The sequence below is a fragment of the Carassius auratus genome, chromosome 48 (genome assembly GCF_003368295.1).
Source record: "Carassius auratus strain Wakin chromosome 48, ASM336829v1, whole genome shotgun sequence".
NCBI lineage: Eukaryota > Metazoa > Chordata > Actinopteri > Cypriniformes > Cyprinidae > Carassius > Carassius auratus.
The window spans coordinates 7,718,833-7,732,915 of NC_039290.1; the positions used below are offsets into that span (position 1 = coordinate 7,718,833).

The window sequence follows — 14,083 nt, forward strand, 5'->3', positions numbered from 1 at the left end:
TTGAGCCCTTTGTCAATTTATCAGACTGAATAAGCTTCTTTTTTGCACTAAAAATCTTTTATCTGCACTGTTTGTTCACTTCGCTGATTTGCACTCTATCTGCCATGTGCCTTGCGCTGCTTTATTTAACTTTATTTTTATTATGTCTTTTTTATATTCCCTTATTGTATAGTTGTATCTTATATTTTATATTTGATCTAGTTTTTAGGCTCTACTGTTAATGTTATCTGTATGCACCGGGGGTCTGAGAGTAACGCAAATTGTATGTACTGTACGTGTGGAAGAATTGACAATAAAGCAGACTTGACTTGACTTGACTAAAAAGAAAATAATTATAATGTGTTTTCATTTTGTGTGGTTGACACTTGTAGCAGAATATAAAATTTTTATTTCTGTGTATTTACATCTAGAATCATTGTTGCTCGCTCAGACTCAAATATTAGGCCTATAACACAGAAAATAATGAATGGCTTTGGTCATCATTCTAAGAGCATCGCTATAAGCGAGGTAATGTCGTTTCCTCTCAATTACTGAGTGAAATGCAACAGTGCAGTGAGGATTTGATCCAATCGCGTTATCAATTTCTACACCCACACGTCATAACGTGGGCATTAAGCTCCCGCGTGCGGATGTAACTCCGCTAAAATGCACATCGGCTTGTGTAGGTGAAATCTAATGAGCTATACTAAAGGAAAACTTCCTTCCTGAACGCTGTAAATTTTCATGCGTCAAACGTTTCGAGAAGAAATCTACAGATCCGTAAACAAGCGCTTTTCTCTCTCCTAAAACTGGCGACATTAACTCCGCATTCACGTTTAAAAGAGAATAAAAAACAAGTCATATCTACTTAATAATATGATTTTAAAAATAAAACAAAAACTTATTGGAGGGTTATGAAATTCAACTGGCTATAAAAAAAGATGATTATCAAATAGTCGGTTTTTACTTTTTTCTATGTTGTATTAAACACCTACACACACACTTGAAAATATTATGCAGCAAATAGCTAATATAAATAAAATGTATAGGTGAATACGATTATTACTATAACTAGTAGAAGGAATAATAATAATAAATGTATATTTTTAAACAATTCTTCAAAGCTGTAATTAGAAGCCAATAAACATTTTAAAAATTGAAAGAAGTTGTGAAGATACTGACCGGGTCACTGCTGTCTCGAGGCAAAACAGAGGTCAAGAGGTGAAAGGTGAACTCTGGAGTAACTGCATATATTAGCAGGCTCAGGCAAGTCGTGCTTCGTGCATATAAGTTTCCTAATATAGCGAGATGATATGTTTTCAGTAGACCTAAGTCACATAAATACTTCCAGAAATATTTAAAACAAGCCCTCTGGGGGAGCGTTTATTTCAATCAATTTTATTCGCCTTTATATTGTTTGTTTAACACACTTCGATTTTAAGGCTGCTGGAATTTTTTTTTAGGACATTTAATATAATTTAACAAGAATCGTTTCCATGGTCCAGATATTTTGTTTTCTTCAGGAGACTGCAATGCTTTTGTAAAAAAAGTTTGCTTGTTTTGATACAAGGGGGTTAAAGATGTGCAAAACCCTTCAAATTACATTTATATTTTACGCAGAAAAAAAATTGCATTTTCGTGCAGTTCATTTAAGGTTAGTATTATTATTTTGCAGATTAATATTGTAAAGAATCTAGTATGAAGTATTTTTATTTTACTATGCATTGTCTATGAAAACAATGAGTGAAATGAAAAATATGGCTTTCGTTCAAATGCTGTAATTATTTAACCCATCAAGGCAAATCAATTCAAAGGCAATCAGCTTAAATCCCCATCACATCGATAAATCGATCGTTTAGAAAGGTCGATAATCCCCTCTCTCGTTCCAGATAATTCCAGCAAATATTTCTGTCCATGTCCGTCGAATATCACCAAACAAAGAAACGAGCAGGCCAAATAAGTTCATTTTTCTCCATAACATTTTAAATTATGATAAAGTAGGCTATGCCATCTGAATAAAATACACCCTGAATCTATATGCATTCAAAATGAAAACGGTGTTTACCCCAAAGAATAAAAAAAAGCCTCATTTTATTCACCACCGTTTTCTATAGCTCTCAATGCACTGCTTTGATGCCATCAAAATGAGGAGTTTGTATCAGAAGGTTCAACCCGTGGCACTCGATTTAACCTCTTCCAGCAATAAATTGGTGAAAATACACGGCTAAGTGGAGGCACTTTGTACGTTGACAGCTCTTCGCCATTATTTAGAAAGACGAGTATCACCGATCATCGTGCCGCGCTCTTCATTTGCAGATAAAAGCACGAGCAGCATGAGTATGACAGACACAGTATGTCTGCCAAACAGCAGCAAACCTGTTGACTGTTTCTAAATGTGTGCAGCCTGCGTTTAAATATTAGATGTGCGTTTTTAGATTTTTAACTAATTAAATCTGTTCGCGTCAGATGCACGTTATCAGAATGTTTTATTCCACGCATTTTATATATATATATATATATATATATAATTCCCCCGAATTTCCCCTCCTTTTCTCCATGTTTTAAATATCTGGGGCATCTTTGTCACTTGTCATGACACTTTTTCCCTTTTTTTCTGATTATTTCTATTAATATAAACGTTTACTTTTCTGATACTTAATAACAGAAGAAGATTCAGATTGAAAAAAAAACAACATATACAAAATTATTTTATTTTACATTAAGACATAGTAACTATAAAGTTCATTTTAAATATATCCGCTTGCTTCAACAGGTGAGCAAACTCCTTTTTTATCATAGCAAATAACTGCTTCATTTTCTTAAACAATTGGATCGATAAAGAAATATTTATGTTTAGTGGCAACATTAATGGCTGGCAACATTCATAAATCATAGCTCACTCTCTCGTTATAACGCATGATATTCACGTGATCGTTTAGATTTCTGTGTAGCCTATAGCAGCCGTCCCAACAATCTTACCCTACTAGAAATGATCTTTTGTCAGCAGAAAAGTGTCTGTTTCTTTCGAGTCCTCATCACACCCAGAAATCAGCATTAATCCCGGAAATAGGCCTTCCCGCAGCATTTTCTTCTGTTTCATGCGTCTGTTTTGAAACCAGATCTTCACTTGTGTTTCGCTCAGCTGGAGAGTGTTTGCGATCTCCTGCCGTCTAGCTCGAGTCAGGTATTTGTTGAAATGAAACTCCTTTTCCAGTTCTGTGAGTTGTTTGGTCGTAAAATTTGCTCGTGGTGCTCCAGTCGAGGGCTCCTCGTCAGGATCTCGTCCGTGGTCAGTCTTCAGCTCAGGGTCCAGATATATCTTAGCTGTGAAGGCAATGCAATAAAAGAAAATTCATAAAAACACAAGCTCTACATTTTTTAAAAATCTAGCAAATAAATATTGATGCTTAATATCCTTGCATGTTATTTTACGTTTGCATAGCCTAACAAAAAATGAATAGGTCTGAAAATATTTTAAAACATGTCACATTAAAAATGTGAATTTAATAATCTCAGATCGAAGCAAATGTCAGTTGTAAATTTGTTGAAAAACACGTTAAACAAAACACATCAGTTTTTCTTTTGCTGTTATTATAGGCTATCCAGCCATATTGCTAAATGTACATATAAAATACTATTGGCATTTATTAATGATGCTTTTTATTTTTAAGCCACACACTGTTGGAAACCAAATTATCTTATTTACAAAGCAGCAACTTATGAATGTAAAATGATATAAACTATATAGGGTAAAATCAAATACTATTATACTCATATGGTGCTCTGCTGTCTTATAATAATTTAATATTAAATAATTCTATTTTAAATGACCTCCTTAAAAACGTAGTTAGAATGAACAATCAAAGTCTATGTTAGACTGATTCAAAGTGGGTTTAAGTGATATTCGAACCAGTTTATTCACGAAAATATGCCTTTAGGTTAAGTTTAAAATATTTGTAGCTACTCTTTTGCAAGAGAAAGAGTGAAATCAATGTTGATGAGTTTGTTTAGATATATAAAAAATATAATCAAGAACACATTTTAGAAACTGTAATCACATTTTGATATAACATTTTTGTTTTTAGTAACAGAAATAAGATTTGCCAGGTTTCCAGGATGGTCACTCATTCTGCTGCAAGTAAGTTTAATAGTGAATGACTTAATAGTGAATGACCTTCACCTGAATGCAGAAATCCTGTCTGTATCAGCTAAACAGAGAACTGTCTGTCTGTTTGCATCTCACAGATGACTGCAGCACAAGTACCAGATGCACTGTCCATCACGGCTTGCCATAAAAATCTGCCAAAGATGCTGCTTTGCAGGTTGGTGCTACATGACTTTGCCCAACCTAGTATGCCCCGTAAATTAATTGAAAATCAAGTGCATCCAAATCTGCCTTTCCATGTTAATTTAGAATAGCATTAAATCTGCAGTTTAACCGAGCTAGCCAACTAACAGCTGTTTTAAGGAAATCAAGCTCATGTTTTGTTGTTTGCTTGTGGAGTTTGCTTTTGGAAACACAGGAAGTTACACATTCCTTTACGGCACACACACAGGAGTCAGGCGGGAAAATCCCTGGAGTGATAGACGCACTGAGCCCTCACATACTGCTACAGTTGCAAGTGTCTCTCTAACCTCTGTGCCATCTGCACACCATGTGTAAGTGTGTGTGTGTGTGTGTGTTTGTAGCCATCAACAAACAGAGGACATATACAAAAACAAAAGTCAAACTGCACAATGTTTTGGCTGCGGTGACTTGAATCTGACTAAAGGACTTTCTTTTGTTATTGCAAACAAAACGTTATGCAGTTTTTCTTTCTGTTTTCCTGCATGGAGTCAATTAAACTGAATAAACTCTACCCTTTCTCTTCAGGCTCAGAGCACAAACAGTTGATTATACAGTTGATTTCGAGAGCAATCTTTATCTCGAGGTCACTGTGCAAATGAAAGTAAACAGAGATATGAAAAAAGCAATTGTAGGGTCACCTCTAATATTCACAAGGGATGTTCTAGCAATCAGTACATTCACTGACAAATATGAAGTAATTAAGCAATTTCCTTAGTGTGCATGAAAACACTGATGAATGAGTTACTGGATAATAGAATAGGCAGTTGCCAGAAGGCATAAAAGAATCAAACGAAACATTTGAGGAATGACTTGCAAACTTGGAAATGGCCAGCCAGCCAGAGGGATGACGTGGCCCACTAAGCCTAAAAGAGAGCAGGGGATCGATACAGATTGCCTCAGTCATCTGGGCATCCAGCCCACAGTAATTCAGGTGCTGTCAGGGTATAATTGAAGAATGACGCACTGGGACTATGTGCACTGTACTGGGGGATCCAGTCAGACACTCTGTATAAGCTTTTATTCATGTTGAGTATAGGAAACATTTTGATGTTGCCCAGTAAGAACAATAACCCTCACAATGCGTGGAATCTCTCACGTAAAGGGATAGTTCTAAAAATAAAAACCCTGCCATCCTTTACTTACTCTCAATGCATTCCAAAACTGTGTGACTTATTTTCTTCAATGGAAAATTTTTAGAAAAATGTCTCTGCAGTGGAATTCAGAGGGGTCCCGTGTTCTATAACATATCTTCTTTAGTGTGCAAAAATGAAAATGACACAGGTTTGGATGACAGAAATGTATTTTTTTGGGTGAACTATTACTTTAATAATGTTCTCTATGCCTTTAATATTTTTATTGCATTACGTCATAATGAACCTATAAGTAACAGAGCAGATCATAAACATTGGCCGTGCCATTTAACATCTGACTTTGGCTGCTGTGTTGATGTGAGTATTATCTTAAGCACTTGTTGACATACCTCTCATATATCATCATACATCGGCATGCGATAAATCCAAAGACATTAACCACAGAGGGAAGACCACTTTATACACCTCTTTAAAAGAAAAGTTCACCAAAAAATGAAATCGCCATTTAACCACCCTCATGTCGTTCCAGAACTGTATGCATACAAATAACAACAATGGAGATTCAAAGTTTTTTGGACCCCCCCAAAAAGTGTGGGTGGACAGACAAAAGAAAAAGAAACAAACAGCAGAAGCTCCAATACAGTAAACAAACTGTGAACTCCTAGCCTTGCCACCATTCAAGCTTTTGAGATTTGATATAGCAGGCCTCTCCATCCTATTTCCTGACCACAGCTGTTGTTCATACGCTGGCCGATATAGCCCGAAATGACCTTTTCGCTGACATATTTGCCTGTGAGTTATTTTAGATCATAAGTGTGTCCTGGCCAGACAATTCTTCTCCTTGACAGTCTGGAAACCATATGAATGCTGTATTACTGATTTGTAGGAAATGACAAATCAAACAGGGCTCTTCTTGGTTTTACCGTCAACCTTATTCCATACATCGTGATTTATTGAGGGGGCAAACGATTCACAATTTAACACACAGCTCTCACAACAAACATTAAATACTTTGACATTATACAGGTCAAATGTCATTGAGCGTGACGTTTTATGAGCACATGTCAAGTAACTCACATTTGAACTGCATTAAACGCAGACCTATCCAATCATTATTCCAGTTAAGGATTACAGTAAGATTCTGACAGACATTTTCCAACATTCAATATAGAAAATGAATTGCAGCATATAAACATTGGTCTCTATTAAGATTAAGGGCTCTGTCCAGGAAAGTTTATTTGGCTCTGAATAGAGAGCTAGGGGGTGCTGGACTCCTTTTAATATGGCCTGGGCTGCTTCTTGTTAGTGAGAGGATTTTTAACATTCAGAATAGAAGGAAGAGTGCTATTTATAAAAATGGAGGAATTTTGCCTGGCATGTTGTTGCTGACCCATATAAGCATCAGAGCAGATCTTATATATTCGACTCTCCTTAAGTTTTTAAAGGTTTTTAGCATTCAGGTAGTCTGATTTGTGAAGCACAAATTCCCTGTCTCTGACACGTGCCACATCTGCACAGGATGGGCTGAGCTTCATATTTTTGCTACTTTTTGTGATTATATATAATGTGTGATATATACATATACAATACCGTTCAAAAGTTTGGGATCAGTAAGATTTGCAATGTTTCTTTAAAGAATATGCTCATCAAGGCTGCATTTATTTGATCAAAAATACAGAAAAAAAACATATTCTTGCGAAACGTTATTACAATTTAAAATAATGTTTTTTATTTTAATATCCTTTAAAATATAATTTATTTTAAAGTGTCACATGATCCTTAAGAAATCATTCTAATATGCTAATTTATTATTAGAATGATCATTTTTGCAATAGTTGTGCTTCCAGATATTTTTTTGGAAACTGCAATACTTTTTCAGAATTCTTTGATATATAAACCTTTTCTGTCAATATAAATATTTGCTATCAATTTAACACATCCTTGCTGAATAAAAGATTAATTTCTTTCAAAAAAAGAAAGAATAAGAAAGTTTACTGAGCCCAAACTTTTGAACGGTAGCGCATATTGTTAGAAAAGTTTTCTATTTTAAATAAATGCTCTTCTTTGTAACTTTTTATTCACCAAAGATTCCTGAAAAAAAGTATCACAGGCTCCAAAAAAATATTAAGAAGCAAAACTGACAATAAATAAGCAAAGGCCTATTAGAATGAAATCTGAAAGACCATGTGACATTGAAGACTGGAGCAGTGATTGCATCACAGGAATAATTTAGATTTTAATGTATATTAAAATATAAACATTTTACTTTTCATCATAATAATATTTCACAATATTACATTTCCTGTATTTTTTATCAAATTAATGCAGCCTTGATGAGCAGAAAAAAACTCCTTTTAAAAAAATTAAAAAAATTCTGATCCAAACTTTTGAATGATAGTGTGTGTGTGTGTGTGTGTGTGTGTATATATATATATATATATATATATATATATATATATATATATATATATATATATATTACACACACACACACAAACATATACACAAGTGTGTGTATAAGTATATATATGTATATGTGTGTGTGTACAAGCATATAAAACTATCTTAGCATGCAACATTTTATTTTTCAAGCACATTGAGGTTTTTAGGTGATAATATTCCCTAAATCTGAGCCTTTATTTAAACCTGTTGATATGGGTAAATTTAAAGGAAAATATTACTTGGTTGATTTATAACTCAAAACTGCATTGAAATGTTCTCACAACTGATCATGTTTCACTATATTTGTTAGTACAGTTTTCCAAATGTGTCCTTTGCAAGTACAGCCAAACTTGTTGAAACACATAACTCAACCTCCAATAATTCATTTCTGCTAGCTGAAAAGTTCTTGTCCTACTTAGTATACACCAATTTTAGTCAGATAAAATGTAAAGAACGAATTAGTTAAAAAGAAAAAAGTCGCATTGTATTTTAAATCAAACCAGCAGAATTTTTAAAGCTGAGAAGGAAAAGATGTTGGCTAAAGCACACTCGGTCAATTCATCTCTTAGCTGTAAAGGTGCGCTGCAGAGAAGTTCATCAAACTAAAAAACTAGTCAGCTTACCTGTACGGGACTGATTTCTCCTCACTCTCATCCAATTGAAAGTCTTTCCACTTTGCAGTGTCTCATTTAACGTATTTAGAGCCTCATGTCTGGTATTATTGTCCTCGAGTGCTGTGTGAAGCACTGGGCCGTCGCATGTGTGCACATCGAGGTGCGTGTTGTTGACAGGGCCGAGCTCACAGCGCGCGCCGGAGAAAGTTCTTAAAGTGTCTGAGGAAGGCGAGAAGCCCGTTCTGGAAAGACCCTGCTCACTGCAGCTTTGGAAGGAGGGGACTTGGGGTCGGATGGGGTGCACTGGTCTATAGAAATCTTGATTATGGGGGAAGGGGGGTCTGGTCGAGTTAGCACGGCCAGGGTCCTCACAGAGCTTTGAACACGCGCCTGTGGCCGTGGCACTGAGATTCCTGAAACGATACCGAAGAAAATCCGCCTCGGTGTTGACACGTCCCTCCTCTCTGCTGAGGAAGTCAGTAGTAGCTCCGTGGTCCTGATGCAGACGCATAACTCCAGTAGCATGATAGCCCTTTATGAAGAGTGACGTTGTGTCCCTGAACCCTTCATAAGAATTCATGATTGCATCTCATATATTCCAGATTTTTGTCCTAAGATGTTCGCGACAGAAGCTCCATCCACAGACGACACACATAGCTCGCAAAAGGACAGAGGCACCGATCTAGACAGGGATATGCCTTGTAGAAACATTCGATCGGTGATGGATGGGGATGACGTGCCCTATAACTCTGGGCCAATAGCCGGACATCTCCCTCATCTGAGTGAGCGTTAATTTACCAAAGCAAGCAAGTTTGAGCGACTTATTTGACCTGCTAATGAGGTCTCGTGGAGTGTGTGTGCCCGCGCGCGTGCGAAGGGGGGTCAACATAAGTAGCTACTTCATTTCATAATGGATAATATTGAATGTTATTAAAGCGCACTTCATTTTGCTGAGAAATTGTGTGACATTTTGAATATAAAAAAAATAGTTTGTTTCAGACCCAGATAGAACTCTTTTCATTTTTATTTACTTTACTGATGGCTATGTATTGTGTTTTAATTTTAAGTTTAGCACAAAATGGCGTAATATTTGTGTGTATGTGTGTGTTTCTATAAGGAACAGTCCATATCTGCTCTTCAGATTAGCACTTAGAGAAAATCAATGACGTTTTTAGTCAGTATAGCGGCCTTAGGTTATACTCGAAATGTATACAGCTCAGGGAATAAGGTCTTAAGCCGTTGTCAATAGCTGTTAATAAGACAGCCATGGATCTTGTGGTTCACGCATATTAAATAAAACGTGACGATTGTTGCGTCATTGAAACGCTGAAAAAAAAAACTTATTAGAAACGTCCTTGTAGTTCTGAAGCCTTTACTCCTAGGTAACCCGTTAGGCTTATCAATTAAACATTATAAACCCGTCTTTTTAATAAAGTATGTGACCCTGGAGCACAAAACCAGTCTTAAGTCGCTGGGGTATATTTGTAGCAATAGCCAGAAATCATTAGGATATTAATTAAAGATCATGTTCCATGAAGATATTTAATAAATTTCCTACCGTAAATATATAAAAGCATAATTTTTGATTTGTAATATGCATTGCTCAGAATTCATTTGCACAACTTTAAAGCAGATATTCTCAATATTTAGATATTTGTATTTCTTTGATCCCTCTGATTCCAGATTTTCAAATAGTTGTATCCCAGCCAAAGCTTATTTTTTTAGCTTTTATATGATGTATACATTTCAGTTTTTAAAAATTGACACTTAAGACTGGTTTTGTGGTCCAGGATCACAAACATGTGGTTCCTAATAAATTAGAATGTCGTGGAAAAGTTCATTTATTTCAGTAATTCAAATCATATTGTGAAATGCGTGTATTCAACTTATACAATGCACACAGACTGAAGTAGTTTAAGTCTTTGGTTCTTTTAATTATGATAGTATTGGCTCACATTTAACAAAAACCCACCAATTTAAAATTTTAATATGGTGACATTCCAATCAGCTTATCAACTCAAAACACCTGCAAAGGTTTCCTGAGCCTTCAAAATGGTCTCTCAGTTTGGTTTTATAGGCTACACAATCATGGGGAAGACTGCTGATCTGACAGTTGTACAGAAGACAATCATTGACACCCTTCACAAGAAGGGTAAGCCACACACATTCATTGCCAAATAAGCTGACTGTTAACAGAGTGCTGTATCCAAGCATGTTAACAGAAAGTTGAGTGGAAGGAAAAAGTGTAGAAGAAAAAGATGCACAACCAACCGAGAGAACCGCAGCCTTATGAGGATTGTCAAGCAAAGTCGATTCAAGAATTTGAATGGACTGAGGCTGGCGTCAAGGCATCAAGAGCCACCACACATAGATGTGTCAATGAATTTGGCTACAGTTGTCGTATTCCTCTTGTTAAGCCACTTCTGAACCACAGACAATGTCAGAGGCATCTTACCTGGGCTAAGGAGGAGGTCCAGTGGTCCAAAGTCCTCTTTTCAGATGAGAGTAAGTTTTGTATTTCATTTGGAAACCATGGGCATGTCTGGAGGAAGGGTGGAGAAGCTCATAGCCCAAGTCCAGTGTTAAGTTTCCACAGTCTGTGATGATTTGGGGTGCAATGTCATCTGCTGGTGTTTTTTGAAAACCAACTTCATGCTTCCTTCTGCTGACCAGCTTTTTGAAGATGCTGAATTCATTTTCCAGCAGGATTTGGCACCTGCCCTCACTGCCAAAAGCACCAGAAGTTGGTTAAATGACCATTGTGTTGGTCTGCTAGCAAACTCACCAGACCTGAACCCTGTAAAGAATCTATTGGCGTGTTGTTAAGAGGTAAATGAGAAACAGGAGACCAGAAAATGCAGATGAGCTAAAGCCCACTGTCAAAGAAAGCTGGGCTTCTACACCACCTCAGCATTGCCACAAACTGATCACCTCCATGCCACGCTGAATTGAGGCAGTAATTAAAGCAAGAGGAGCACCAACTAAGAATTGAGTACATGAAGGCCAGCAATTCACTAAAACTGTTTTTTTTTTTTTTTTTTTTGCCAAAATCATCACAGTTAAAGAACCAAAGACTTAAACTACTTCAGTCTGTGTGCATTGAATACACGAGTTTCATAATTTGAGTCAAATTACTTAAATAAATAAACTTTTCCACGGCATTCTAATTTATTGAGATGCACCTGTATAGAAAGTGCATCACTATCATTGATCTATCGCGAGTTTAAGCACATTTAACGATAGTCACCGAAGCTGTTTACACTGTGAAATGAATCTCCTACTAACCTTGTACGTGCATCTGCGCTTTGTTGTTTATGATGAGAGAATTCGTAATTCAGTCAGAGAACGCACGCGCACTTAAAACTGCTGAGTTTCAGCGATGACTCATCTGAACGCCTCTGACCGGTCATTGAAATCTTAAGCGCAACACAGTAAAAACGCCTAAAATTAAATCTGGTGCAAAATGAGCAGATCTTAATTTGATGCCACAGTCGACACTGTCTGTTCATTTTCACTTTGTTAGGAACAGCCGTAATAGATTTAATTTATGGATGGGCATTTTTGTCCAATTTAGTGGCATTTTTGTCCCAAGTCCCCATGGCCATGGGACACGCTCTGCCTATGGCGTTAAAATTTCATTCCATCTTCTTTCATATTCCGTTTATATTTAAAAGGCAAAAATGTTTTCTCTCTAGATTCGTCGGGAAAACTGAAACTCTGTTTTGAATTTTAGACCATAGGGAATCTAACATAACAGCTGAAATCATGTTAAAGGGGAATTATCAGGTAATTGTATGAGATCTCTGAGTGATTATGGGCGCTCTAAACAGCTGTCGTTGCAGGTCATTCTTCGGTCAAATGATAATTAGCAGCTGTCTCTCCTGCAATAATGAACCGCTTTACACAACAAACTATTTTTTTAGTTCAAGATTTGTTCATTCTTTCTAAACATTAAACAAGCAAAACTGATAAGATTACATAATTGTTTAATTCGTTAAATACTTGATTAATAAAATAATATATAAAAAATATGAATAAAGCAAAGTATAGCGATTTTTATTAGCCTATAGGGTAAGCCTAACCGTCGCGTCGTTGCTAAGCTTTATTATAGCCTACAAATACTGGCTTTTATATTCCCTACTGCATAAAAGAAAAGAAAAAAAACGCTTTCTAATGCTTTTTTATTTAGCTGGTTTCATTAACATTCTTGTAATTTAAAGTAAATGTCATGAAATGAAAAACAGTAATAAAATAGTCACAGTTTTTGACCAGCACTTTTACTTTCGACGAGAAATAACGAAGATCTAACTATTACGGTGTTCAGATCTTTCTTTCTTTCTTTCTTTCTTTCTTTCTTTCTTTCTTTCTTTCTTTCTTTCTTTCTTTCTTTCTTTCAAATAGATTTAAATGTTTGTAACGTCATGTGTAATAGCTAATTGAATCAGAATATTGAATATTAAACTTGTATGGAATATGACAATTCATGCTCTATTGTTATTTTATTTTCATATTGTAACATAATAAATAAACTGATTAATAAACTGGTTAAATTTAAGTCACAATGATAAGAAATAGTTCCTTAAGGTATATACCAGGTGTACATTTGCACTTTTGAAACCCTCACTCTGTTAATCTTAACTGTTTGCATGTTTAAAGTATAATGAGATTTTATGACTGTTTTACATATACATATACTTCATATTTTAAAGGTGACATTTCAAAAAGTTTTCACCAAAGTCATAGACCATTAGACAGAGATGACCTTTAGAGGTTATCAGGAGTACAACACTCTCACACCTTTTTAGTCAAAACAGATGTGGTCTTTATACTTTCAGACTTGGTCTTTCCTTCCTGTAGCCCAGTCATTAAAAAAGTATTATTGGTTCAAAAGATTTCAACACTGGATCAAGATCAGAAAATAGAAATACTTAGACATGTACAGAAGCCACTGTCTTAATACATTTGCAACACATTTACATTCATGCTTTTAGGAAACAAAACATATGCACTGAAGTCATTGCGGATAAAAGTGTCAGTGTTTTAATAATAAAATGGCAAGTGTTAATTAGGAAAGCGGACAGAAAAAAAGTAATAAAATGATAATAGACCTAATAGTTTTGATATTGTTTGCATTTAAACTATCATTGCAACTGCATTTGAACTATTGCATAGAACAGAAGGAGGGATTTGCACTTATATGACCAATAAAGAGTTTTACTGTAGGGCTCTGCAGTGATTAAAAAACAATCTCAAATAATCAACAAAGTATAACTGTGCACTTGCAACCCCTGAGATCTGGTCCCAGCTGGAAGAATAAATGGAATTCTACGGGCAGCGAAGCACTGAATGACGGAGTGCAATATATCCCTTCCCTCTGTACATTTGCATGGTACACTTATCCATCTTCATGTCAGCTGTGGGGTTACCCAGGGTTCACGCGCTAGCTTGTTTCTCTCTTCTCCGCTCAATAAATAAATCTCTGCTGCTCTCTGTTTACGGGGTGAATATAAATTTGTTTGCAGTCGATCGCGGGCCTGTGTGAAGGCATTAGAAATTGTATTTCTGTAATGGGTTTCAGCATGAAGAGGTGGGGTTGGGGGGTTGTAGGG

At 35.9% G+C, this 14,083-nt stretch overlaps 1 protein-coding gene and 1 long non-coding RNA gene across 5 annotated transcripts in view; one reads left to right on the top strand and one right to left on the bottom strand.

The window, feature by feature from the left end:
• The window catches only part of LOC113065718 (uncharacterized), a 60,752-nt gene that overhangs the window by 40,506 nt on the left and 6,163 nt on the right, over positions 1–14,083 (top strand). For 2 of the 4 annotated variants that reach the window (XR_003279066.1, XR_003279069.1), the window contains 2 exons: positions 4,065–4,117; positions 4,225–4,301. This is a non-coding gene — a long non-coding RNA (uncharacterized LOC113065718). Of the gene's footprint in view, positions 1–3,031; positions 3,164–4,064; positions 4,118–4,224; positions 4,302–4,502; positions 4,639–14,083 lie in introns of those variants that run through there. The other 2 variants (XR_003279067.1, XR_003279068.1) reach the window with 2 other exon arrangements.
• On the bottom strand, positions 1,112–9,432 carry LOC113065712 (homeobox protein Hox-C1a-like). The gene is made up of 2 exons (XM_026237187.1): positions 8,484–9,432; positions 1,112–3,303 (listed from the first exon to the last, which is right to left on the bottom strand). The coding sequence occupies exons 1-2, from the start codon at positions 9,052–9,054 to the stop codon at positions 2,963–2,965; spliced, it is 912 nt and encodes a 303-aa protein (XP_026092972.1). The 5' UTR covers positions 9,055–9,432; the 3' UTR covers positions 1,112–2,962.

What these genes read in the sequence shown, in the direction of transcription:
- LOC113065712 (XM_026237187.1), bottom strand. Translation starts at nt 9,054, where the DNA reads ATGAATTCTTATGAAGGGTTCAGGGACACAACGTCACTCTTCATAAAG. An exon ending in GAGAAATCAGTCCCGTACAG is followed by an intron (nt 3,304 to 8,483) that starts GTAAGCTGACTA and finishes TTGCCTTCACAG; the next exon opens with CTAAGATATATCTGGACCCT.